The 27,154-nt window shown below is 42.3% G+C and overlaps 2 protein-coding genes and 2 long non-coding RNA genes across 5 annotated transcripts; 2 read left to right on the forward strand and 2 right to left on the reverse strand.

Moving 5' to 3' along the window:
* Positions 1-119: 119 nt before the first annotated feature.
* bnip1a (BCL2 interacting protein 1a) lies at positions 120-5,321 on the reverse strand. Its single transcript, XM_042074153.1, has 6 exons — positions 5,211-5,321; positions 4,383-4,475; positions 4,170-4,261; positions 3,507-3,611; positions 2,883-3,001; positions 120-1,402 (listed from the first exon to the last, which is right to left on the reverse strand). Exons 1-6 carry the CDS (start codon positions 5,292-5,294, stop codon positions 1,206-1,208), a joined length of 690 nt encoding a protein of 229 aa, XP_041930087.1. The 5' UTR covers positions 5,295-5,321; the 3' UTR covers positions 120-1,205.
* Positions 3,008-18,200, forward strand: LOC121694155. Its single transcript, XR_006025682.1, has 3 exons — positions 3,008-3,263; positions 13,130-13,134; positions 18,187-18,200. It is a non-coding gene; the product is annotated as an uncharacterized LOC121694155 (long non-coding RNA).
* Positions 16,200-24,165, reverse strand: dpf2l (D4, zinc and double PHD fingers family 2, like). 2 transcript variants are annotated; one of them, XM_042074152.1, is made up of 11 exons: positions 24,064-24,165; positions 23,429-23,589; positions 22,967-23,074; positions 22,097-22,284; positions 21,675-21,767; positions 21,022-21,109; positions 20,541-20,672; positions 19,915-20,046; positions 18,735-18,847; positions 18,322-18,403; positions 16,200-17,558 (listed from the first exon to the last, which is right to left on the reverse strand). In XM_042074152.1, the coding sequence occupies exons 1-11, from the start codon at positions 24,093-24,095 to the stop codon at positions 17,473-17,475; spliced, it is 1,215 nt and encodes a 404-aa protein (XP_041930086.1). In that variant the 5' UTR covers positions 24,096-24,165; the 3' UTR covers positions 16,200-17,472. The 2 variants fall into 2 exon arrangements, with proteins under 2 accessions (XP_041930086.1, XP_041930084.1); XM_042074150.1 differs by having other exon boundaries at positions 22,079-22,284.
* Positions 24,166-24,825: 660 nt separating this feature from the next.
* LOC121694154 lies at positions 24,826-26,666 on the forward strand. Its single transcript, XR_006025681.1, has 4 exons — positions 24,826-24,908; positions 25,792-25,797; positions 26,025-26,028; positions 26,188-26,666. It is a non-coding gene; the product is annotated as an uncharacterized LOC121694154 (long non-coding RNA).
* The last annotated feature ends 488 nt before the right edge of the window (positions 26,667-27,154 follow it).

The raw sequence follows: 27,154 nt of genomic DNA on the forward strand, positions 1-27,154 counted from the left end.
AATTATGTATAAAAAAAATACAACCAACCTTTAAAGCACACAGACAAATAATGGCAGGCATTGGATGGGGTTATTATTTGGTCTACAGGAATTCATTAATTAAAAGTCACATTCAGAGATTTCTTTATCTTTCTTTTATTTCTTTTTTTACTTACGATTAGACAGACATTAGGACAGACACCATCTCGTTCTGCCAAGTCAAGGCAAGAGTCCAGCATAACTGTCTGTTGCCATCATGAGCTTGAGTTCAACTCCATCTTTCCTTTTAAATGACTCCAGGAGCCCACAGCTGTGCCAAGTCCAGTTGAGAGCACGGGTCGACAGGACCGGTCAATGGAAACAGCCCTAGCGCTGGCCCTGCCCTGCTCTGGACTGTAATGCCATGGGTGTGTGTACAGTTTACCACATAATACAATCATCATGCCTGAGATCCATCTATGCACTAAATGGAAAAAAAGAGATGACCAGATATTATCCCAAAACTATATGGCCGTATACGGTTTGTATGTGGAGCACAAACAATTGATGTACCACACTGACAACCAGCAGAGTGACAAACATAATAATTTATGCTAGCTAAATAATTAGACATATACAAGACACAAAACAAAATCTAAGTTGTATCTTCAGTTGTTTTTTGTGTAGTCCCAACCACATTTAAGCACAGACAAGACTGAATTTACAACACCATATGGTGTTACTACTCTGAAGGACAAGACAGTACCAGCAAACCGTATGTTGTAAATCAATCTGGCTGCCTTCTGTGTTATTCAACATTTACAATGATTTGTTAGGATAAGGATAACTAATTGTTTAAATGTATAAGATGTTGACATGTGAAAGAAACCTGTTGAAGCGAGAGCAAAAAGTAAACGTTACTGGTGTATAATTATCTACTTAATCGACAGATAAGACCATCCAGTAATGTGCTGGAGGAGGAAATTCAGAGTTACATGAGGTCAGTTCATGCATCACAGTCACTGAAATATCTCCCTCCCATCCTCGCCGTGGAGGGAGAGAGAGAGAGAGAGAGAGAGAGAGGGAGGCGCAAAGTGGTAAAGTACAGTTGTCATTTTCCTCCACGATGCGTCCGCATGATCGCAGTTTAGGAAGCAGTCAGATTAGACTTCAGTTAGAGTAGAGTAATTTTTTGTTTTGTTTTGTGTGTGTGCGTGTGTTTAGTGTCTTTTGGAAAGGCCCACTGCTCACAGGAAAGGGAAGAGTCTTTTCTTGAGGATGTAGAGGACCGTAGCCAGAAATAGGGCGATCGCCAGGAAGATGAGCAGCTTGTCAGTGAGCTCGCGCCGGTTGTACTTGGTGATGAGCTTGCGGCCCAGCTGAATGGTCCCGGTCATGGCTTTGAACTCCTCGTTGGTCTCCTGCACCGTCCTGGATGACATGGCTGGAGGAGGGGGAGAGCAGTCAATCGCCACACTGCCCAAAACACACGTGTGTGTGTGTGTGTGTGTAAATATGTGTACACCTGTGTTTGTGCACATAAAAGTGTTTTGTCTAAATGCTTTTGGCACAACAGCACAACATGAAGGCAAGCAACATCGTTATCACTGGCATGAATTCCAAATGCTCTGACTATTTGACCATGCACAGTCAAGATAGAAACAGACAACCATCCCGACAGGAGCTTTTCTCTCGACCGCCTGGTATGCTCTCACTCGCTAGACCCCCAGACCGCCAGGTGGGTGAATAATGCAGTTGAATTTTCCCTACCTGAGCCCATCATGTGCCATGAGATCTATGAATAAAGATCTCAGGGGCAGTGCCTTGACAGTGGGGATGATTCATGCTTCAACAAAACCAGCATCAGAGGTTGATGCCATTTGCTGTCCATACATGTAAGGGAAGTCACCAAATCTCTGGTTCACGCCCACCAAGATGGCTATAGGCTAGAACATTTTGAGTGAGCGACTGATGTAATTTTAAATGTTTGGTCACACAACTTCTAGAAATCCAGAGTGCATATGCCTTGAGAATGAAAATGTTGTTTTTCCCCCTATCCACATATCTGCTGTTTGTTTTGTTTTTTTGCTGTGAAGTGGTTGTGTTTAAATGTTAACCTTATTCAATAAACACCAAATCGCTAAAATAACCCACACACAATTTTCATGGGGATTCTTCAGGTGTATGCTTTGTACATTGATAGTTTAAAAATGACTGTTTAAAAGTATATTTTTCTCACAAAATTTCACATCCCAAATGCCCCACAAATACATTTCTACAGACCTGAAAGTTTAAACAAAACAAAAACACACATCACAACTTAGACTATAAAAACCTTTGCAGCAGGTTTTTATGAGAGTAAGGCCCTTTTCAGTGCCCATTGTCATTGGCATGCAACACAGTCTGTTGACATGCTTTGTAAACAACACAGATCTTGTTTAGTCACACACAATGTAAACACGTTGTTCAGGCAAACACAGAACTGTAAAACTAAAATAACTCTGCCGACTTGCTGCACATACTTTGAGCATGTACGCTTTGAGCAAATCATACATTATGTTACATCTTACATACTGTTTTTTATATGTAATGTGCGTATGTGTGTGTGTGAGAGAGAGAGAGAGAGAGAGAGAGAGAGAGAGAGAGAGAGAGAGAGATTCAGGCAGCGTACATGCACTACTCACAAAAAGTTAGGGATATCTGGCTTTCGGGTGAAATTTTAAATGTTTCAGTACATAAAGTACTGAAATATTGAACTGTTGGACAATACTGACAATATACATGCAAGTTTAGAGGTCACATTAAGTTCACGTGTAAAGGTTATAGTGGATTTTAGGTTCATCCTAAAATTTCACCCGAAAGCCGAATATCCCTGACTTTTTGTGAGTGGTGTATGTGTGTGTGGTAATGGCAGCAGGACTTACCCAGCGTTGTGATGGTGTCCTCACTTTGCGTCACCTGTTGGGCCATCATGCGGCTGATGCTCATCAGGCTCTCAGTGATGTCACTGGACGTCTGGGCCAAACTCTCTTTGGTCATTTTCCTGATGCAAAGGACAAAACGCTGGTCAAACTTTCCATACAGTAAATGTGTGCAAATAAACAAAATGTTGCATTCAAAACTTGTACTCAAGGAACATGTGTGCATTAATTCCAGACATGAGGCCATTAGTACAGACACAATTGATTTTTCACAGTTATTAGAGGAGATAAGGAAATAGTATTATGTTTTTCAAATGTGAGAGACCCTGTGATTCAAAGACATGTGCAAGTAAATTGGTGTAGAATATGTAAAACTGTTCACATGTACGTGTATCCATTATGTACACTGACGAGATAATTTATAGACAGATTTAAAAAAAAAAAAAAAAAATCAATGGTAATTTTACAAGCAATTAGAAAAAATATCAAGATGCGCATTCAGACTGGAGATTCATAAGGCCAGTGATATTTAATGCTGCCTGTGATCCAATAATAATATGCTTTTCTGTGGAAATATGGGTTTTGACAGTAATTTCTGATTGCAGTCCCATTCCAGCCGGAGATCACCTCTGTCTCAGTGACGAATCTCCACCATGAAGAAGCTCCTCTTTCTCCAGACTGTCAATCGACATCTTGCAGTTCAGGTTAGCCTTTCTCCATGCGGTCTGGTTACTTAAAAAAATAAAATAATAACAATCATTAAAAACTAACTCTGACATTCCATGGCTAACACTCTTTGCTATATGACCTGTTTTTCAGGAAACAAGCCTCCCATCAAACCAGAAAGGCTAGTTTATTAGATGCGCAAAACTGCTGAGACTGCGAATGTGGCAAATTTGTCAACAGGCTACAAGTCAGTCAATGAACATTTCTGTAAAATAATTTCTAAACTAAAGCTAAAACAAGTAACAGACAACTTTGGTAAATACAGGACATAATACATTTTTCACTATTTAGAAAATATGCATCAATGCAACAGACTGTTACTTTGTAATACTCTGTCAGATCTCAGAATTCTGTGCTGAGGTTATACAAGGCAGCTCTACTTTATTTAAATTCATTAAAGCACATCAAGCTAGCGGAGCTGAGTGAACATGTTGCTTTTAATGAGTTGTGAAAGAGGCACATTGAAAACAAAGGCACTGTGTAATGAGTACAATAACCCTGAGTAAATGGCATACGAGAGGCATGTATCTATGAACAGAGGTATATCAAAAAAAAAAAACGAACCTTAACATCTGCCTGCGATGGCCTTCAACTTGTTTCAGCATGGACTGCTTGTCTGAATCTCTGTCTTGTTCTTTACCCATTTGTTCCAGATCCTTTAGAGAAAAACAACAGAATCAGAGTGGACGCCTTCAATGGATATGACCATGCAGTCAATCTCCAAATACTGGGGTAGCATACAGGCCTGTTATAATTCCAGAGTAAGCTCCATCTGACCTGTATCCTCTGGCGGAGTTGGCCGAATTTTTCCTTCACTTTGTAGTTAAGCTCGGTTAGAGTACTCTGCGGTCCACTGCACAATGCAACATCCTAACACAAAGAAACATTGTAGCTTTTAACACAATAACACATGCGCAAAGCGATAAGACAATGAGCAGGAGGAATAGAGCTCGGCTATCCGACTGCTGGCAGTGTAAGAGGCACGAAAAAGTGTCTTAATACTGTGGTAGGGCTATGCTGCAGGCCTATTGGGCGGGGCAAGTTCAAATGCAGCACTTCATAGCCTACAGTGAAATATTAAAGCGTAGGCATAACTGCCACTTTATTTCCTCAAACGGACGGGCTATGGAACGGCCTGTCACAAACTACAAACCACTGGGGGAAAAACGTAAAATAAAATGGCCATTTAAAAAGTAGCCAACTGCCAATTTAACAAATTGAAGATCATCCTGTTGTAGGTCTGACTGACATGCAGTTTAGGGTAGGCTACGTCACGTCACATTCACGCTCACTCCAGTCTCCCATCAGCTGGTTTGATGCCGTTTAACAGCTTAACGTCACAGTGCTATTTGGGAAGTAACGAGAAATTCAAACGCCCCCTGTTTCTAACCTTAATTTCATTGAGAAGACTATCAGATCCTCTTATTGCGAGGTTTCACTGTATATCATCCTTTAAATTAGGCTAGACAAATTGTAATGCATCTAGTTGCCAAGCCTTATCCTGAACAAAACTTTAAAATGAAACCCCCTTTTTTCACCTCCAATTCATGCGCCAATGGATCTTGTAAGAAACGCTGCGTATATTAACCGTTCATGATATCTTACCTGAATAAGCGCTTTAATTTCCAAATCATATTTGATTATTTCTTGCTCACATACTCTTACGTGGACATCTGTGGCGGCCGCCATTGTTGCCAACTAACTACGGCAAGTCGAGAGGAGAGTCTAGCGACAACAATACGCAAAACGTGTCTGACTGTATCCTACAAGCAAAATATGTAAATAGGCTATTTGAACAACCACTATTTTTTAAATATATTTTAAAAATCTGTCAAAATCAACGTGTGTGAATGTTTGTGAGTTGTATTACATTGCAAATTTCAAGACATCGCCTAAATCAAAGCCAGACAGGGCTATTATGCTACTACACGACTCTAAAGCGCTCTCTGCTGGCAATATAGCGCAGATGGCGCAGATGACCTATTTCATGTTTGGTTTTTGTTTCCCTTGGTTAGTAATGAAACAAATAGATGTTATTAAATTGACATTGCAAATATTCCATAACCACCAATGTGCGCGCACACACACACACACACACTGGCTATTGCAGACACACACACACACACACATATACATACATACCCTGCACTCACACAAGCACGCGCACAGAGAGAGAGAGAGAGAGAGAGAGACAAAAAAAAAGACATAGAGAGAGCCTCCAGAAGGGTTTAGAGGTACCTATGTTGATAAATGTCATTGTTCTCAAAGTTGGAAAATGTCTGGTTTGTGTCCCACATCAAGGTCAGACCTATACAGTAGCCTATGCGTTTTCCCACCAGTCCCAATAAGAGTACAGGCGAACTGCATGTTACTCGGTGACAAGTCATTTATTAGTTATGGCTCTTTGCTGCATGAGCCTGTATCTCTGGCAAATGGGACTGCAGACAAATGGTGACGAAGAACTTCCTTTTCCTCAGCAGAATTGGTGTAGCCAAATGCTTGGCCTCTTCCTGGTCTTCATCATCTAAAATGTCGATCATCATCGAAAGCATAGGCCATATGGCCACATAATGCCACTATGAGAAATGGTTCAACTACCCCAAATCAGAAAAAGATAGGACTTTGTGAAAAATGCAAATAAAAACAGAATGTGATAATCTACTAATCTCGTAAACCCATATTTATCTGCAAAAAAGACATAGACAACATATCAAATGAAAATGACACATGTGACTATTTCATGTAAAATATATGTTCATTTTGAATTTGATGCCAGTAGGGATGTAACGATATGAAAATTGAACCTCACGCTTATAGTGATCAAAATTATCACGGTTTTCGGTATTATCGCAGTATAAAAAGACGCGAAGAACATGATACAGTAGGCCTACACGTTTTGCGGTGAAAATGTTCCGCCTTTTAAAATCAGGTGTAGCCTAATCCGAATCACAGTTAAATCCATCAATTAGACAATAGAATCAGTAGGGTACCAGTTTTTTTTTTATTGTACCAGGCCTACTGTATGTCAAAAGCAGGCTCGGATGAAGCTGGGAAGGATTAAACACACGGTTTCCACACCGTGGTAATCAACTGCAATAATTATGTTATTTGAAATGAAAACGGTAATTGTTATCGTCAACATTTTTATCGCGGTTTATTATACCGGTAATCGTTACATCCCTAGATGCCAGCAACAAGCAAAGTTGGGGCAGGGGCATGTTGTGCTGCTTCACCTCTTCATTTAACAACATTCTAGGCTAAATGTTAAGGAACTGAGAAGACCAGTTGCTAGAGTTTTGAGAATTAAATGTTGCGCTATTCTTGCCTGATATAGGATTTCAGATGCTCAACAGTCTGAGGTCTTCTTAATCATGTTTTTCATTCCATGGTGCACCCAACTTGACAGGTCTGGACTGCACCTTTAGCACCTGGACTCTTCTTCTGCCATATTATACACTGTATATGATATTATTATTATTATTATTATTATTATACATGACATATATATATTTAAATATGTGCAGAATTTACTTTGTCATTGTTTTCCTGAAATTTTAGATATTGTCTGGATGGCAGTACATCAAAACTTTTTAGAATCATTTAGAATTGATTGTGCCTTGCCAGATGTGCAAGATGCCCATGTTGCACTAATGGACCTCCACACCGTCATAGGTTTTGAACTGTTTGAACAATAACAAGTTGGATAAGTTGGATAGTCCCTCTCCTCTTTATCCCAGAGGAGTCCACATCCAAAAATAATTACAAATGTTGGTTGGTCTAACTACACTAACATTTGTGAATTGACTATCAAACTGTGCTCATAGACTATGATTATCGGAAGTTTTCCTGAACCCAATGACTTTCTTTACAGAAACAGGTCTGGTTCTGTAGGTCCAAAAGCCACCCAACATTGTTTTTTGTTTTTTTTTAGCTCTGTCCCTTCTTTGCAAAGATTTCTCTGGATTCTCTGAATATTTAAATGACATTATGTACTGTAGATGAGTCCCTAAGGGCATGAGCAGAAAAAAAAATAGTTTAGTAGTTTGGTTTCATGTGCTCACACAAAACTTTCATGTGTGCATGCAAAACATTCATGTGCACGTGAGCACCTAGTTTCACATGAGCACATGAAAAGTTGAATACAAAGAGGAATAAAAAATCATCTTTTGGAAATTGATCTTAATGCCTAAAAACATAAGGAAAAATCCAACCTTTAAGGACACCAACTTTCTTTGTGAATGAATAATGTATCGTAAATAAATAAATGTTCTTCCTTAAAATACAGGGGGCATAAATCAATTCACCCCTATGTTAAATTCCCATAGCGGCAGGCAGATTTTAATTTTTAAAGGCCAGTTATGAATCCAGTATAGGCCTATGCATCCTGAAAAAGTTCCCTTGGCCTTTGAAACTAAAATAGCCCCACATCATTACATACCCTTCACCATACCTAGAGATTGGTACAGGCTTGGAATTTCACCATTCTGGGGGCAAGGCCACTTGGCCTTAAGTTGGGCATATTTGGTGGGGGGCACAAAGGCCACATGTCAGGGCACCAAGGCCAAAGTTAACTGTACAGTAGTAGGCTATAAAAGTGATCAAAGTTGTATTTAGCCTATTCACTGCAGTAGACCTGCATCACTGTATGAAACATTACAAAAACATGAAACATGACATATTACATATAACTGTAAATCATCTGATCATCTAATATTTACAGATATCTAGGCTATATTTAACATTTATTTTATATTTGGCCTGTTATGAAATCATGTATTGAACAATTTAAGCACAGCTCAGCTTTAAGCAACTCAAATAGCCTAGATGCATGCTTAGCATTTTGTGATCATTAAGGCTACTTTCACAAGCTCTTAGTCAGCTGTCCTCTGATTTACCGATATCTAGGCGACATTTGTAATATTTATTTTGTATTTGGCCCGTTATGAAATAATGTGGAACAATTTAAACACAGTGTAAAACTGTGGAGACATCCATGTATGTTGAAATTTACTGCAAATTCAAAACGGGATTACTCTGGAACGGCTAACTGTACAGGGGACTGCTTTACACCTTTGTGGTCGGTAACGTCTGCTGTTTATTTTGATATATGGTTTGTTATGTGTTAAACGAGGGGTTCGTGAAGTATTCCACCGAGATGAATGGGTAGGGAGATGGACGCAAAACCTTCAGTAGAATTTATGATTAAATTGAATGATATTATTTACTTTTCTCGCGAACCTTTCACCACAGAAATTAGCGGCTAACATCGTTTAAAAGCTGAGAAAAAGTTCTTTCATGTGATACTTGTGATGTCTGTGTGATGAGTAGGCTACTTCGTGAGTAGTTCAACTGAGAAGAATGGGTGAATTTGGACGCACTTTCTCCACTGCGTAATTTGCGATGTTAATGCTAAGATTGTTTTGACAGGCCATAGGCTAAATATATATCGCTATTAGTAGGACGCAAAGCAGAATATTGAAAGAAGGGGCCACCAAGGCCACCGTGGCCTGTAAACCTCTGATTTTCAAAGGGGCGTCACGGCCAACGCAAGGGGCCACGACCGCCGTGAAATTCCTACCCTGGATTGGTATCTCAATGCACATCAAACCAGCTATTAGGCTAACTGATATAAAACCATAGCCTACTACAAGCAGTGGTGCCCTCGGACAGACAATAAAGCAATAGCCTACACAGGGTTATAAAACTTGAATTTGAAATAGACTGTTCCGAGTCCAGCCTGTGATAAATTATGAAATACACGACTGACTGACAGAATGTGTGAAACCACTGAGTTAGTTAGATAGCAGAATGAAATAGTTGAGTAGCCTAATAAAATTAATAGGCTATGTAGAGGTAGCCTACGCTACGCTTTAAATTGTTGCAACCTATCGGTGATTTTTTTTGCTGGTGTCAGAGTTTGTGTCTCCATGGAGGTTTTTCTTCTGATAAGCATAGGCACGCGAGCGCGAGCCCACACGACGTCTGACACACCTGTAAACTCACGTAGGCCAAAAAACAAGCCGCACCTCGGTCACCGGAGAAAAAAAAATCACAACACACGCTGGGAGAAAGACACTCGAGGGGGTGAAAGGGTGCGGTGTACTTCCTCGGTGGCTCCACCGGCGAGCACCAAATTTGTTTCCTTTATGGACTAACGTTTGTAGAAGCTTCAGTTGATTATCATCAGAGTGGATCACGGGAAGCATGTCACACAGAGTCTTCATATCAGGTCAGTAGATATTTAACTTAACATTCATAGAAATAAAAAATGTATGTATGGGATGCTGCTGAGAGTGTAGCACTGAACATAGGTTATAACCTACTGGATGCATGCAAGCTCTAGGCGTTCTGATAGGCCTATATCATTTTTATTTAATGCGTTATGCTATATTTGAAAAGTGGTATATGAGAGGGGTTCAGCTAAAAAGTTGGTTTGAAGTCGGGACAATATTTTGAAAGAAACAAACAAAAATGACCTTTCACTTCTGATCTGTAATGCTCTTGACCTCTACAAAACTATTATGATGTTTGAACAAGACCAATATTATCTCTTTGCCAAGTTATGTTGCCTCAACAGGACCAACATTATCAACATTCCTCTGTCTACCATGTATTTAATATGTAAGACATATAGGTTTTAAATTCCTCTTTCTCATATACTGCCTTTCCCCCATATAGTCTATGGGTTTAATAAGATTTATTATGTAATTAGAGTCAGTGAAATAAACATGGTCCAGATCTGCTGAGGTTCTGCAAACCTTTTCCTTAAATTCTTCAGAACTTATTGAGATATTTCCGTCGTATGACCGGTCTCATTTTATGTAGCCTGTTTACTGATGAGAAGGGGAAAAAAAATTGGCGTCTCCAAGATACCCAGACAATTATTTCAGACATACTCTATCTCAACTCACAACTCCCGTGACAGCTCAAGGGATACCTTAACCATATTTGGGAATGTTTTTCTGATTACAAGTGATTATTTCAGCACAGTCAAGGTTACAACTTGAAAACGTCTCCCAAATGTTACTTTGGCTGTAAATTTATAATGGCATGGGGGGCGGGGGGTGTCTCCAACTCCATGGGGTCTGTCTTAGTGTGTGTTGCTATGCACCATAGTTCTGAATGGGATTGTAATACAACTTTCTCATATGCCAGTTCACAACCAGCATGGTTGAGCTCACATGAAGAAACAGAATACTTTAAACAGATTATCCACATTTATGATAAACAAACAGAAACAGTCTTTGTCATATTGACGGACAGATCATGGGAGAAAGCAGACATATATGGGTTAATCCACTCTTATGAAAACGTCTCTTATGCACTGTACGCTACTCCTTTTTCCCTCTCCTTCTTTGAAGTTGACCTCCATATTTATTCTTCTCCCAGTTTGCCAAGGAAGGTGGAGCTCTCAAGTGTCGCTCTACTTTCCTTCGCTGGTCCATCTGACTTGGTGACGGCATGGACGTTTACAGGGCTTAATCACTGGGGTTGAGACGAGGATCTACATCCGTGGACCTCTTGGCCATGTCTGTTTGAGGAGGCTTAAATGTCTTTGTGCGCTGGGATCTGCTGTGCACTTTTTTTTTATGCTGGGCTGCCACTAAACCTCCCTTCCCTCCATCCTTGAGACTGTTTATATACAGTTTGTCCTAACTTCACTTTAAAAACACTGCCAGCCAATTAGATAGACAGACAGTAGACAGTTAGACTGGTAGATAGTTATATACACTGTAAAATTTGCTCAATTGCTCACTTGACTTATCCATGGTAAGCCATCTTGTTGCTTTCACTGAGGTTAAGTTATGCCAATGCCTTGTGTGGAGTTAATGTAAACATACATGTGACAATATACAGTTGAAATAAGTTAACTGTATCAAAGCAACAAGATGACTAGATTAGTTCCTTGTTCTAAGTCCTTAACAGTGCAGTGGTTTTTCACGGTTGAATCTCTAGCAGCTGTGGCCCACTGGTTAGCACTCTGGACTTGTAACCGGAGGGTTGCCGGTTCGAGCCCCGACCAGTGGGCCGTGGTTGAAGTGCCCTTGAGCAAGGCACCTAACCCCTCACTGCTCCCCGAGCGCTGCCGTTGAAGCAGGCAGCTCACTGCGCCGGGATTAGTGTGTGCTTCACTTCACTGTGTGCTGTTTGTGTTTCACTAATTCACCGATTGGGTTAAATGCAGAGACCAAATTTCCCTCACGGGATCAAAAAAGTATTACTACTATACTATACTATACTAGCAGCCCTCTGCACCACTCAGTTATGAAGCATTGACACTGATCGCCTGATGTCCCTGGCATTTCAAATATCAGCACAGCTTGTGAAACAGTAAAATGTTTATTTTGCTTCCAGGGACTTCCTCAACTTTGTGTTGCAGTATGTTCTTGTTCTAAAAACGTACAGCGAGCATCCAAGGTTATGTAAAAGAACACAATGCGCTAGGACGACACACAGTGACTCCCTTCTGCTTGCCGTTGCTACAGCAGAGGCAAACAGAGCTACATACTGTACTGGGATGATATGAACATCAGGATATTGACTTTGGTTTTACAGTCAATTTGCACTGCATGTCACCTGTCATATGCTCATAACAGTAATATTGAACAAACAAAATCAATCCATTATGTCATCCTGAGAGATTTACTAGATTTAGATCCTGTATTTATGTGACTGAATGACATCAGCATTACATGATTAATTCCGCAATGTCCTATGAAGCAGAGTGGTTCTAGTTCTAGTTTAAGATGAAGAACAGTGAATGTTTTAGGAGGGCCAGAGTTTCCCACATTTGGATGGTACTGATGCAATTTCCCCATTTTCACATTAGATGAAGAAACATTAGCACTGAAAACGTATCACTGTAACTGGAATATGATATCATGCCATATGACACAAATAATGTTTTGTATCTCCAGTTTCAACTTTCCTCTAATTGGAGACCTTAACAGGGAGTGTTGTAATGCAGAACCTTTATTTCTTTCACTTCATTTGCCTAAATAGCTCAGTTCCCTTAGGCACCTAATTAATCATCTGTATAAAGCACGTTTCCAATCAGTGCTGCAGCTGTAGAAATGATGCAACCCACTCTTCTCAATATTGTTAGCAAAATGAAACAGTTGAACAGTCGGGTATATAACAAATAATTAATAAACTTGTTACGCCAGATTCCATATATTCAGCGGCTTTTGCTATGACATCATATAATAAAGTGATATATGTTATAATTAAGTAATATATGTAATGTTATAACACCAACCAAAGTGCAGTCATGATAATTTTCCATGAATACTATCTTGTAATGACGCGATTATGACATGGTTATGTCATTCTTATAGCCTTCTATAGCATTCTTATATAGGGTACGTTCGTAAATTGCCACTCCGAGCGCTCTGAGCACACTTAACCATTCATAAATTCAGAATTATTGTGTATTTAATCAGAGCTTCACACTTTCGGAGCGTCCAGAGTGTGTCAGATTGAATTTACAAACGTACCCTTAGAGTTTTCAAGTTCAGAGGAAGTGAAAGTTTATTCTCCCTCAATTTCTCCTGACAGTCTTCATCCACTATGAGGAGAGGCGATAAACCCACAACCTACGAGGAGAGACGATGAACCCACACTTGACACCATGCAGTGATGGAAACCCACCTCCACTGGCAAGATGAGTTTGTCCACCCAGCCTCGTCCATCAGGGTCACCGCTCTCCTCTGTGTCCTTCCCCATGGACGTAGCGACTCTTCCCATGCAGGGTCTCTACAACCACTCCAACGCCACAGGTGTGTCAGTGCCACACGCCTTCACCTGGGAGACGGTTCTGATCGTCCTCATAACGGGACCCTTGTCTGCTGTCACCATCATCGGAAACCTTCTGGTCATAATCTCCTTCCGGATCAACTCTCACCTGCGGACGGTCAGCAACTACTTCCTGTTGAGCTTAGCGGTGGCCGACCTTATTCTGGGCACGGTGTCCATGAACCTCTACACGACCTACATAATTCTTGGGCGATGGTCACTGGGCAACCTCGCTTGTGATGTCTGGTTAGCCGTCGACTACGTGGCCAGCAATGCCTCGGTGATGAATCTGCTGGCCATCTGCTGCGATCGGTACCTGTCTGTCACCCGACCTCTGACCTACAGAGCCAAGAGAACCCCAAAGAGGGCAGCCATTATGATTGCCTTGGCCTGGGGAGTGTCCCTGATGATCTGGGCGCCCCCTATCTTATTCTGGGAGGACATCGTAGGGGAGAGGAAGGTTCCAGAAGGTGACTGCTCAGTTCAGTTCTTCTACGTCCCGGTGATTACCTTTGTCACGGCCATCGCGGCGTTCTACCTGCCGGTCACCATCATGGCGGTGCTGTACTGGAGGGTCTACCGAGAGACGGAACGCCGCTCACAGCAGCTAGCTGGACTGACTGGCGCAGTGACCACCGCCCTGGCTATCACATCACAGGTAACCAGCATATAAATCATAAGGAATATAGTCATTATATAAAGGGTTTTATACTGTATTTTTTACCATATGCATCTCTTGCAAGATAAATAGATAAATATGGCCATATCAGAAAGATCATTTGCAAGACTATACACACTTATAACATAACACAAATGACAAATACAACAAAGCCTCTTTTAGTGAAATGTTTGGCCTTTGACACTTACCACAAAAGTCTCCGCGACCCCTTTCCGTCTGTCAGTGGGAGTAGTGATACCCTTGTGTCCTCTGTGTGCGTCCCCCATTGTAGGCCTCAGGGCAGCAGTTCTCCCAGTCTAGCAGTAGCAATGCCAGCATCTCTGGAGAGCCCCAGTCCCCGAGCCCTACCAAGGCAGAGCCGGACGGGCCGAGCCAGGGAAACGACGTGGCCGGCTGCTGGCTCACAGTCCTGCACTGTCTCAAGGGCCAGAGCCAGAGCAGCAGCTACACCCACGCCAGCAGCAGCAGCCTGGACAGCATGGGCGGCCATGGCAACAGCGAGGACTTCAACAGGAGTGTGCAGATGCCGTTGGTTCCCTTGGGCGATGGTGACCGCGATGCCGCAGAGACCGAGGATCACTCAGTCGCCGAACGGCCTCCTGTCGCCCGCAGGGGTGGCACCCTCTCGCCCGCCCGCCCGCACTCCATCGCCCTCCTGGCGGCGGCGACAACGTGCGGCGCGTCACGGACCCTCCGCAGGCTCCGCGGCGGCCCTTCCTCGCTGATCCGTGAGCGCAAGGCAGCGCGGACGCTCAGCGCCATCCTGCTGGCGTTCATCGTCACGTGGACGCCGTACAACATCATGGTGCTGGTGTCCACCTTCTGCGGGGGCAGCTGCATCCCCGAGCAGCTCTGGCAGCTGGGCTACTGGTTGTGCTACGTCAACAGCACCGTCAACCCCGTCTGCTACGCCCTCTGCAACCAGCACTTCCGCGTCACCTTCAAGGAGTTGCTGCTGTGCAGGTGGAACGGGGACCGGAGGAGGAGGAAGAGGTGGGTAAGACCCGGGGTGGGGTGATGAGGTGAACGTCGCAGACGCTGGCCATCGACTGCACACACACACTCCTTCCTTCTAACTCCATTTGTTTGTGGATGCAGATGGACATGACCATTTGAAGAGCCTGCAATGCATAACACAAGGCAAGAGGCCTACTAGTATGTATTACTGTCCTAATAGGGTGTCTTTGTAGCAGTACAGCACCGGTGGCACGAGCTTGTAACAGACACGTGGAGGTTTTTCTGTCAGAGGTTAATGTAGCACTAGTTAGTATTTCTGTCATGGTCTGGTTTATGAAAACCTAACAAATGTCTTGCCAATTCATGACTTGGTTTGGAGTCTCAGGGCACATGACTCAGAGGGGTGTTTTTGAGCACTTAATTGTAGTGATGGGCAAATAAACCTTTGGTGAACCACTGAACCACAGCAGTGTGAACCTAGCGACACTAGCTGAAAAGCAAAAAGATGGCCGCCACACATACATTTTTCAACATAAAAGTCCTTAGCAAACCAATATTTTTGGTTACATATACTGGTTTGGGTAAGGACTTTTATGTTGAAAAATCTACATGTGGCAGCCATATTGGATTTTTTCATTAGTGTTGCTAGCTTCACACTGCTGTGGTTTAGTGGTTCACCAAAGCTTCATTTGCCCATCACTACTTAATTGTAGAGGCTTACAGGCCGGCTACACCAGGTGCTCAACTGAGACATTCTGTTAGCAGAGCATGAAAATAATTTTACAAACTGGTCTACTTTTTTTTCGAATGTACGCACAACTTTCACGTCTGCTGTAGCCAGTTCCATTGATTATAGTGGAAGCTAATTGTTGTGGCATACGCTCTGTAAACGGAGCGCTTCAGTTAGGTGCCAGGTGTAGGCTGCTGTTAACAGAAGCTGAACCTAAGCATTTGTCCTGTACTGTGTGAAGCTGATCCACCGACTGTGACAAATTGAATGTCTCTTGAAGTAGAAAGGCAGTTGTATTTCTATATAAAATGATTCACTTTCACAGAACGTACTGAATGTATATGCACAGATGTTTATTTTACATATAAGGCAACTGTATACAATAACACAGATTTTACAACAGTTTTTTTTTTTTTAAATAACTGTAATCCAAGAGGTTTGAAAACTTTATTTCATGCAATTCTTTTGTGAACATGTCATTTTGCAAAATGTTATAAAAAGATGAGGCATATTTCTCAGTTACATGAATACTTTAATAGGAGGAAAAAGTAATAAGAAAGTGAAAAAAAAAACATTAATTTACTTTAATGAACAAAGACAAAAATATGAAAAACCACCACTGAAAAAAACTAAAAATAAAACAGACAAATACAAAATGTGATACGGTGCTTGCTATATTTAGGCATAAGCAGTTGGCTATAGACGTCATCTTTCATATACAAAATTCCACTATAAGAGACCCCGCCCCCCTCCACAGACATTTGTAGTGAAGAGGATTGTGCGAGTGTATCAACACATGAGACATGCTTTTGAGATGGACCCCAAACCTAGAACTATATTTAGTAGTTTCAGTGAGTTTTTAAAAACTATGACAGTAAGTTCCCAACATAGTTAGGACTGTGTGACTCTTTTTGTGATCATCAGGACCTTGGCACCAGAATATCCTGCAGACGCAGGAAGTACTACTCCAATTATTATTAATAATAAAAAACATTTTACATCAAATTTACCATTACAACAGATGTATATATCTGACACACAGCACTACATAGGACCACCACAAGCTATCCAAATCATTTTGGCCTTTACAATTTTTTCCTTTCTTTTTTGTTTGACCTGCATAAGACACAGAAATTTGGCAATACATAAAAACAACATCCGTCTCCAATTCACGCTACCACCTCAGCCATAACATAGACGCTGGAGAAAAAACAAAGGAAGGAAAGCAGGTAAAAAAAAAAAAAAAAAGTTCATCGCTGGTTAGTGTCTCAGTGATACCAAGCATGCAAGAAGATGGACCATCTATAGAGTGGAATGTGGAAGTTTGCATGCTGGAATGGAGATCATAGGCAAAGTAAAGGTGCTGTGGTGGGTCTCTCTGTGGACATGGCAGGAGCCAGTCCTGTGCTGTGAGAAAGAGTTTGTGCACACAGGTGAGAGTGTGTACGCGCGCGTTTATTTGTACAAATGTGTGACAGTGTATGTGTATTTGCATTTGCGTGTTTGTCTGTGAGTCTCTCAGTGTCTGTCCACATGTGTATAAGAAGTGTGTGTGTGTGAGAGAGGGAGAGGGAAAGAGAGAGAGAGAGAGAGAGAGAGAGAGTGAGAGTGTTTGTAAAAGCAGGAAGAGGGGGTGTGCTGTGGAAGCGGTGTGCTCTCTTGGGTGCTGCTGCAGGCGTGGGATGAAATGAAAGGAGATGAGATGGTTACTCCATCTGCGCGACCGGAGGCTGCTGGTAGATGGAGGCCTTGTCCTTGAGCAGGGCCAGACACAGGTGACAGCTCCAGCTCCCTGTAGAACACACACACACACACACACAATCATTAACCTGCTTTAATCATTCCCATCAGAAGACATTGAAACGTACAGACAGGCAGGTGAAGAAACTCCATATTTTGCTCACATAATTTCACTAATGGCTATGGGTATAGAGATCAAGACGCTGGTGTTGCCAGTGTCTTGCTCGACCAGATGAGCTAAATTTACCGATTTACTACATACATCTGAGCATCTGCAATAACGTCCTTCACTCTCTCGCACAAAAAATACATTCTGTGTTTACACTGACTGATAATTCACTCATGCCTGTTCCCTGGCAACTACATGGTGTACAGAAGCTCAAGTGTAATTACAGCAGCTAACGGGACACTCCTATAGGGGTAATTTGTGCAGCTGAATGTGCTAATTTGAAGTTCAGAGTCTAAGTCTAAGTTGTAGTTATGGTCAGCGGTGATATTGGATTAGGGTTCAGGGTCGCTGATCTTGGGTTCGGGGTTGCTGATCTTGGGGTCGGGGTCGCTGATGTTGGATTAGGGTTAGGGGTAGGTAGGATTCGGGGTCGCTGATCTTGGGTTAGGGGTCACTGATGTTGGATTAGGGTTAGGGGTAGGTAGGATTCGGGGTCGCTGATCCTAAAGAGGTAATTTGTGTATCTGAAGTTTAAGTTCAGAGTCTAAGTAGTAGGTATGGTCAGGGGTCGCTGATGTTGGATTAGGGTTAGGGGTCACTGATGTTGGGTTAGGCATAGTTGATGTTGGGTTGAGTTTGGTGGTACCTTCAGGAGGGTCGGACATAGGAGGTGTGAGGCAGTACATGTGGTATCCTCTGTCACAGTCATCACAGAACAGGAGCTGGTCCTGAAATCACATGGAAGGAATCAGAAACATAGATTATGAAACATGGAACATATAGACATAGAAACATGGATTATGTATTTACAGCCAAATAGCATATTACATAGCCTTTGGTGGCAGCTTTACACACGTCATCATCCAAAAATAGAACCTAAATTGTTCTTACACTGGAGTTGTCCTTTAACACTTGATTATATTTCAACAGAGACATTAAGACCTAAAATATGTATCTTGACGTGCCATGTCCCTTGATACGCCAAGCGTCTTGATGCTACCATTAATCCAACGAATCAACAGCCAAACTAAACACTGGAAGAGGTGGCGGTGCACTCACATCATTCTCAGACGTTCCGCAGACGTTACAGCACTTGCACTCGATGCACTGCCAGCGGTAGGTCTTCACTGCGGCCATCATCACCGGGGTGAACTGCAGACAGGACGGGTGACCTGCAGGGGCGGGCGGACACACACACACACACACACACACACACACACACACACACACACCCAGACACACACACCCCCAGACACACACACCCCCAGACACACACACACACAGACACACACACACAGACAAGCATGAGCTTTATCTACTATTAGCACCAATGTAAAACTGCATTTCATTGTACTGGTTTTTTACTTATGCAATGACAATAAAGGTGAATGGGCGTCATGTCACATAAAATAGCATACGAGCAGAGCAGGGGCGAGAGCAGCTTTGTATATAAAATAGCATATGAGCAGCTTTGTATATAAAACAGCATATGAGCAGCGCCGTATATAAAACAGCATATGAGCAGCGCCGTATATAAAACAGCATACAAGCAGAGCTGGGGCGAGGGCAGCTTCGTGGGACCAAACACTGCATAAGGGTCCTACATTATATGCCAGGCACATGATCACTGCATAAGGGTCCTACATTATATGCCAGGCACATGATCACTGCATAAGGGTCCTACATCTAAATGTTCTAGAATGATGCTGCAGAGGGAGTGCTTTCTCCATCAAGCCCATATTTTCTGGCTAACTCCATCACTGTCTTTCTCATTAGAGGAAAATAAAAGAGAGAGCTTAGAAAAAGAGAAAGATGAATGAATGCTAATTAGGAGAACAGAGGACTGGAATTACACCATCTGGCAGGACTCACGGCCTGACCTTGACACAGCCGCAGCCTCTGTGAACTGCACCGACAGAGACACAACAAAAGAGGGGTGGTGGAGGTGGGGGTAGAGATCAACTGATACAAAGAATGACATGCAGAGAGAAAGCTGGCGGAGGAGAGTGAGTGAAAATAACAGAGATGATTGACAGATGGTGTATAATGGATGTGGAGAGTGTGTGTGTGAAAAAGAGAGAGAGAGAGAGAGAGAGAGAGAGAGAGAGAGAGAGAGAGAGAGAGAGAGAGAGAGAGAGAGAGAGAGAGGAAGAGGAAAGTAGAAAGAATTAGAGAAAGAGAGAATGGGAAGGAAGAATAGAGAGTTCCAGAGAGAGAAAGCCGTCGAGGCCAACCATACCGGAGCGTCCGCAGTCTGAGCAGGACACCAGTTCCTCAGACTGCCCCGTCTTCTGGTTCATGTTGGAATCCCCCAGGCAGAAATCACAGTAATCATTGGGCATGGCCAATCCATTGGGTCCTTTCTTAGGAGCTAGAGACCGAACAGAGAGGAAAGTTATATGTCAGCAAAAGATCATTTCCTCTTCACCTTTCACATACATGCCAAACACTTCTAATGAAACTTCCCCTCCAAAAGTAAGCACTCAAGTTTGTGCAGAATTTGCTGGCCTTATAGCAAACACTTGATATTGTGAAGATCTTCAAAGTAGGCAATTATCATTTTGTGAGGCACATTACTAAATCCACACAAGGTAGCATGTTACTGCATGTGGAGAAAAGTTTTTTTTTTTCCCCCGTGCTGTAAGCAAAGGCCTAGACATGAGCACTTTTGTTTAGCCCAGTTTATGCTCCCTTTTCATAAATGGACACGTTCGCTTCACACGTTGATCCGTTTCATCTGTATTTGCACACTTTGAAGGGAACACACCAAAAAACGGACCAAACAAGCACAGAGAACTGGCGGAGGCTACATCTGTATCTGTATCAGTATCCATTTTTTCACATTGAGAATAATGGAGTCTTTACTCTTGGTCTCCTCGCGTGGGACTGGGGTGTGGATCTCGGCCTCCTCTTTGTCCTCTCCCTCCTCGTCCGCCAGGTGAGAGTGGGTGTAGTGGTAGCTCAGGCCCGGACGGTTCTTGTACCGCTTGCCACAGACTAGAAAGGAAACGCCACATTAAGCAAAAAAGAGACATACACAGCACTACCAGATGCTAAAACGCAACAGAAACCTTTTCACGTGAGGCAAATAAAAGATATTAAAGTTCTTTTACTACTGCACTACAAACTGCATTACAGCTAGAGCTGTGCAATTCATTACATTTTTATTGCAGTTAAGGTCTAATGATAACAAAATCATGTATTTTCAATTTGGAAATCCACTATTAAAAAGTGTTTTCAATAAATGCTTCCAAAGTCAATGAGTACCAATGTTAAATAATCCTATTAAACTTAATGCATTCAGCACAGAAGGGAGGGCCATGGGAGCAAGCAGGGGGGGACTCACTGTCACAGGCGTAGGGCTTGTCTCGATCCTCCTGTGCAGCTGCGGACGACGAATCCTGCTTCTTCTTTCCATTTCCAACACCACGGCCCTGAGCCACCAATGGAGAGAAGCCACGTCGTACATCAGCACGGCGCATGTTCACATTCTAAAAGTCCTGCACACTTCTAGTTACGCATGTTCACATTCTAAAAGTCCTGCACACTTCTAGTCACGCATGTTCACATTCTAAAAGTGCTGCACACTTCTAGTTACGCATGTTCACATTCTAAAAGTGCTGCACACTTCTAGTCACGCATGTTCACATTCTAAAAGTGCTGCACACTTCTAGTTACGCATGTTCACATTCTAAAAGTGCTGCACACTTCTAGTTACGCATGTTCACATTCTAAAAGTGCTGCACACTTCAAGTTACGCATGTTCACATTCTAAAAGTGCTGCACACTTCTAGTTACGCATGTTCACATTCTAAAAGTGCTGCACACTTTTCAATAGTCAATTATCAATAATCAGACAATTACAATATCCTTACATCCTTATAGTGATGCTCTTTCATTCATAAGTATATTTCACGTAGGCTAGCATTTTGACAGCGCCCATTCTCTTATGGCGGATGCACCATGGCAGTTTTGGGAGATCCCCCGTATTTCACTTACCTTAGACTTCCCTTTGCCCCTTCTCTTGGGGGTCTCATCTTCAAAGTCCTCGTCATCCAGATCATCCAGATAGTCGTCAGGATCCAGGATCCTCTGTGGTGAAAGTAGTGGAGATGGTTGAAGACCAGGTGACCTTCTCAATCAGTCATAAAAGGAATCACTGGGAAGAAATCTTGGTAAAAGCCTGGCAGTTATACAATCCTTGGCATGTAAAGAAATACACACAAGAGCACAAATGCACAAACATTACACATAACAGGACAAACACACACACACACACAAACACAAACACACATGCACATACAAGTACATACAACATACAGACAAACCAACATAACACAACAACGTCATACACATAAACACACACAGACATAGAGTACATAAGCGGCACACGTAACACACACCTCTGTGCATCTGCGTACCTTCCGTATGCGGGTGGAGCCGGTGTGGCTGGGGGTGGCTGTGATCTCGGCCACGCTGGAGTCCTCCTCAGGCCCACGGAGCTCTGGCGGCCCTCTCTTGTCCAGGGGCTCCCCCTTCAGCAGGGCCTCCAGGCTACTGCCGTCCAGCGGAGGCAGCACGTCCTTCTTCAGACCCAGCTCCAGGTCAGCTGTTATGGGAGGGAGACACACACACACAGACGAGGACGCTCAAGGTTCACACACCGTTTCTCTGGCTTAGCTGGTTTAACCAATACCCTGGGAGCACACCTACTTATAAAAAAATATATCTATACTGTACGGCATGTCTCTTTGGACAAAAAGTGTCTGCTGAGAGAATAAATGTAAGGCAATATATAGATGCTGAGGGTGCTCAAGAGGAACACACAGAGGCTTTGTCCAAAGAGTTGCAAGAGCATTTCTAGATGCATGGTTGGGGCTGTATATTAATTTGAATTCATATTTGGCTAACATAACAATGGGACACTGGGCATTGGATTGCATTTCGGTATTTTAAACACTTCTGTAAAACTTACACTGTTTAATGTTGACCTCAACTTTATAAGAAATTGTAATATTTGCCTAAGGCACACACATAGTTACTGCCCCACTACTTAATGCAGAACATAAAATCCTGACTCCTGGAGTGGATCTTTAGCTGTGTGCTTTCAAACCACTGTGGAAAATGGCTGTGTAAATGTACACACTTCTATGACAGCACAGGGAGTGTGTACCTGAGGATTGTAAGGTAGCAAGGACACAAGGATACACAACAGGCTGAGGCCATTAACTACCGCAGCTATATTTGGAGTGGACGGGGAGCTGCGTTGGAGGTGGACAGGGCTGACCTACCTGCTTTCAGAGGCGGGAACACCAGAGCAGGGTCCTCAGGAGGATGGGCCCTTCGCTTTTTCCTCCAGCGACGGGCTGGATACGTATACAGCTGTCCTGGGGCTGTGCCTGAAAGGAGTGGGACATTTAGAAGCAACGTTTTATGACAGAAGAGTAAAACTAGAAGCTACTTTTTTGAGATTATGTAGACATATTTACTGTGCAAAGCAAGTGTCTACAAGTCATTAACATCTATTGGCTATGCACCTTTCTTAAAAAAATAATAAAAAAAACACATTGTGTTGTTTTACAATAATCAAAACGTCAACCACATTTTCCTTGAACTAATTCAAATCCCCAGGCGGGCCATTGAATTGTCTCACGTGATCATACAATAATTCACAACCGCTCATCCCATAGGCCTTCAGCTTTGTAATGCAAATCACATATAACACTCATGAAGAGAGAGAGAGAGAAAGAGACCTGGACTCCTGTGTCTTTTTTCCATCCAAATGTAGCAGTTGCTCTGAGCCACCCCCGTCTGGGAGTCGAGGAAGGGCATGAGGATGCTCCTCTCCGCGCACAGGCGGGCGTTATAGTTGTGGCACTGCTCCATGGCATCTTTGTAGTACTGCTCACCGAGCCTAAAGTCCACGATAAAGCGAGCAGACACATACGTTCATAACACAAAAAGTCCACAACATCATCTGATGTGCTCCAGCATCTCTGCGGACAACTCTCTCTGTTATGCATGACCACAAGAGGCAAAAGGACTAACAAAAACATTGTCGTTCGCAAGCAAGAGGGCCATAATACGAGACGACGACGGTAACCTGGTTTCCGTGATCTGCAGTGAACTCATGACATAGAAACATATTTGCAGCTTAGCTTCACATTCTGCTTCAACAAATGCAATTGTAAATTCGTTGTGTTCAAAGACAACAATGGGCTCGGGCGCAGTTAGCAGCCTTGGTAGCCACCTACTCGTGGGGCTTTCTTCGACAAGCCAACCACATTTACGGTATTTTATAACCACGACTAACTACATCAATACTTTCCAGTACAATGTAAATATTGTATGCAAACAATTGCAGTATTAATAAACGAAAAAAACTCACACTTTCACGACACTCTCAACTGCCGCAGCCATATTAGCTTGTCGAATGTTTGCGACGATTGATGTGCGACTGCGCGCGCGCAGGTTTGTTTCCGTCCTTTCCGGAAAATATTCACAATAAAAGCACTATCTGCATGGACTTTTAATTTACAGAAATGCTGTAGGCCACATAAACAGTAAAAGTTAGCCCAGCCCTTACAAAAAATTACTGCACTACTTCAAGTGTCAAAACTTTTCTGAGTATCATGAGTAACTGCAGTTTTGGAGGAATTATCTGCAGTTCCCATGCAGAAAAAAGCAGGCGCGCGGGAACATATTTTTGACCAGGGGTGCTGAATAACAAAATAATGGATGTCCGACAATTTCTCCTCTAGCATGATATGATTCGAATTTAGACAGCTAAATACGCCATTTCAGCGCCGTGTATGAGTAGACCCTCTGGTAGACCTAAGAGCGAGAACAGCCACATTCCACTGCAACTATGCGCAGCACTTGCCACTCCGACTCATCAATAAAAACTGCGCGCGCACACACCAGACCCATATTAGAAGCGCACTTGACTTTACATCATTAAACTATTTCAGTATATTGCTTTTCTGATTGTCAAAACCACACCAGAGATGTTTGGCTTGAAAATATAATTAGGCTGCAATGACAATGGCAAACAATTTCTAAGTAGCCTAACTTATGGCGTCTCCACTCCACAGCAAAAGTGTCCTAACCACAATCACAGCGGTTTCTATCTGAGCGACTCATAGTGAAAGGATTTCAGTGTCATATTTCGGTGGCACTAGCTAAGCTGTCGTGGAACTCGAGATGACATGTCTACTGATAGGCAACAGGTTCGTGGATTTGGGCTAGATCAGCCACATTGCCTGACACTAACAGAAACTGAGCCGTACGTGAGGTCGTGGGCTTGCCAAAGACCAGTGGTGGAGGAAGTACTGAAACTCAGTACTTAAGTAAAAGTACAAATACACAGAGAAATATTTACTTTAGTAAAAGTAAAAGTACCACAATGACAACCCTACTTAAGTAAAAGTAAAAAGTACCTGTTTTTAAATGTACTTTAAGTATTAAAAGTAAAAGTATTTGCATAATGATTTATTCTCTTAATATATATATATATTCTAAAAGGAAAAATCAGTATGGGCTGTGGCATTTTAATTAAGCTAGTTTTAGGTTATACTCGACTAGATAGTTTTAAGTTAATGCAATTGTGCTTACCATCTGTGGCCCAGTTTCTGACCTACAATTCTAGAGACTGCAATTCTGGTTATCTACTAGGGTGATCTGCTGAGTAATATCATTCAGCAAAACACGAGAGCCTGAAGTTTAACGGGGTAGACAAGGGAAACGTCGGGTGGATCGTAATGCCAATTATGCTGATTGAACAGAAAAGTTGCTGAGAAAGGTGTCTTTATGATTAAGTTCAGTTTCACTTGCGCAGACGCATAGACATTGAATGAGCGCTCACGTTACTACCCCCTAATTGTAGGCTATGCATCTTTATTTAATCACACACAATTAAAGAATATTTCCTAATCTGGAAAATGTTACGTTTTTTCCGGCCACCGGTTCATTAATAGTCTACCATTCATTTGTGCCGCAAATGATCAGACGTGTGACAGAAGCATGGGCATAGCCTGTAACTTCGCTGATCCGCGGATAGCAATCTCATCGGAGAGGAGGCCCTAACGCTGCAGATAACAGACAGAGAAAGGCACAGAACACAGTTGCATGTACAGTGTAGCCATGGGTCTGATGAATATAGCCTACCGAATGCAGATGGCTACAAGCTGACGCTTTGCATGGTCTAGACTAGAAGCTTATGTTTCTAAGACTGCACGTAGCGCTCCAGAATCTTTGGTAGCAACCCCCCGGTAAAACAAACGTGTTTGTCAGAGAGAAAAAAAAAACTGATCATAAAATGTATCGTAAAAAGGAACGATGGTGTTGTAGAAATGTAAAGTAAAAGTACAGATAATTGCTGTAAAATGTAACGAAGTAAAAGTCAAAAGTATGCACTATAAATTTTACTTAAGTAAAGTACAAATACGTGGGAAATTTACTTAAGTACAGTAACGAAGTATTTGTACTTCGTTACATTCCACCACTGCCAAAGACTAATTGCAAAAGATGCATCCTACCTCATCTGTTGTCGTTTGGTATTCGAAATTGGGCTTTTCACAATCCAACGATATATCCAAAGTGCGAACTAGTTGGTGATGGTATATGGAAACTGGCAGTATGCATGCTACACGGAGTTCTAACAGGTGCATGGCCTAATAAGCAGGCAAGATATAACCCACGATCGCCATGGTCTCGTTATCAATTCGTGTTTGTGGTAATAATGGCAGCAACAATAAAACCATCTTGATCTTCATCATTTTTGACAGATCAGCAGCCTCTGGATGGTCTAGTTAGCCTACTTTTAGTTTGCATTTACATTTTAAACACTGAATCTACTGTCTTTACTGCCGGGAGAGAAAAAAATCCTGTATTCTTTTCTGTAGCCTAATATTCTTTTCTCGAAGTCAACTAGCCTGCTTGCAACGTCTCTCCTCAGCGAGTACGTCACTTTCACTTCTATACTATAACGTTTAATCTATGGATAGCTATATTCAAAGCTATCCGTAACCTTTTTTGCTATTTGCCTATTTGACAACAAATATAATGACAAACTGCGAATCTGTAGGCCTATATTGACAAAAAGCAAAGCAAAGCAAGGAAGCACCTTCCCGCGCCCTTGGGAAAAAGAGACATTTTGGACATGGAAAAAAAGACATTGCACTGCGTAGTGATAGTACTGTACTTTACTGCAGAAATCTCAAGACCTTAAGAATCGCTGTTATATTATCATTAAGTTTTCAGAAGTTTTGGCCATCAATGTTTTAATATCAGAAATGTATTGAAACCACTGAGGACCAAAAATTGACACCTGAGACACCCCATATCAAATGGCAACTACAATAGATGTACAATTGCCAATAGACACAGAAAGTGATCTTCCAATAAGATAGAAAGCCAATTGAGAACTGTGCCTCCAAGTTCTACCAAGTGTTCTAGGTGCTGAAGAGGAATAGTGTCAA

Source organism: Alosa sapidissima, chromosome 20, assembly GCF_018492685.1.
Source record: "Alosa sapidissima isolate fAloSap1 chromosome 20, fAloSap1.pri, whole genome shotgun sequence".
Lineage (NCBI taxonomy): Eukaryota > Metazoa > Chordata > Actinopteri > Clupeiformes > Clupeidae > Alosa > Alosa sapidissima.

What these genes read in the sequence shown, in the direction of transcription:
- bnip1a (XM_042074153.1), bottom strand. Translation starts at nt 5,294, where the DNA reads ATGGCGGCCGCCACAGATGTCCACGTAAGAGTATGTGAGCAAGAAATA. An exon ending in AAATTAAAGCGCTTATTCAG is followed by an intron (nt 4,476 to 5,210) that starts GTAAGATATCAT and finishes TCTTTGTGTTAG; the next exon opens with GATGTTGCATTGTGCAGTGG. An exon ending in GGACACCATCACAACGCTGG is followed by an intron (nt 1,403 to 2,882) that starts GTAAGTCCTGCT and finishes CCCCTCCTCCAG; the next exon opens with CCATGTCATCCAGGACGGTG.
- dpf2l (XM_042074150.1), bottom strand. Translation starts at nt 24,095, where the DNA reads ATGGCTGCGGCAGTTGAGAGTGTCGTGAAAGT. An exon ending in AAAAAGACACAGGAGTCCAG is followed by an intron (nt 23,075 to 23,428) that starts GTCTCTTTCTCT and finishes CACTCCTTTCAG; the next exon opens with GCACAGCCCCAGGACAGCTG. An exon ending in GTTCCCGCCTCTGAAAGCAG is followed by an intron (nt 22,285 to 22,966) that starts GTAGGTCAGCCC and finishes CTCCCATAACAG; the next exon opens with CTGACCTGGAGCTGGGTCTG.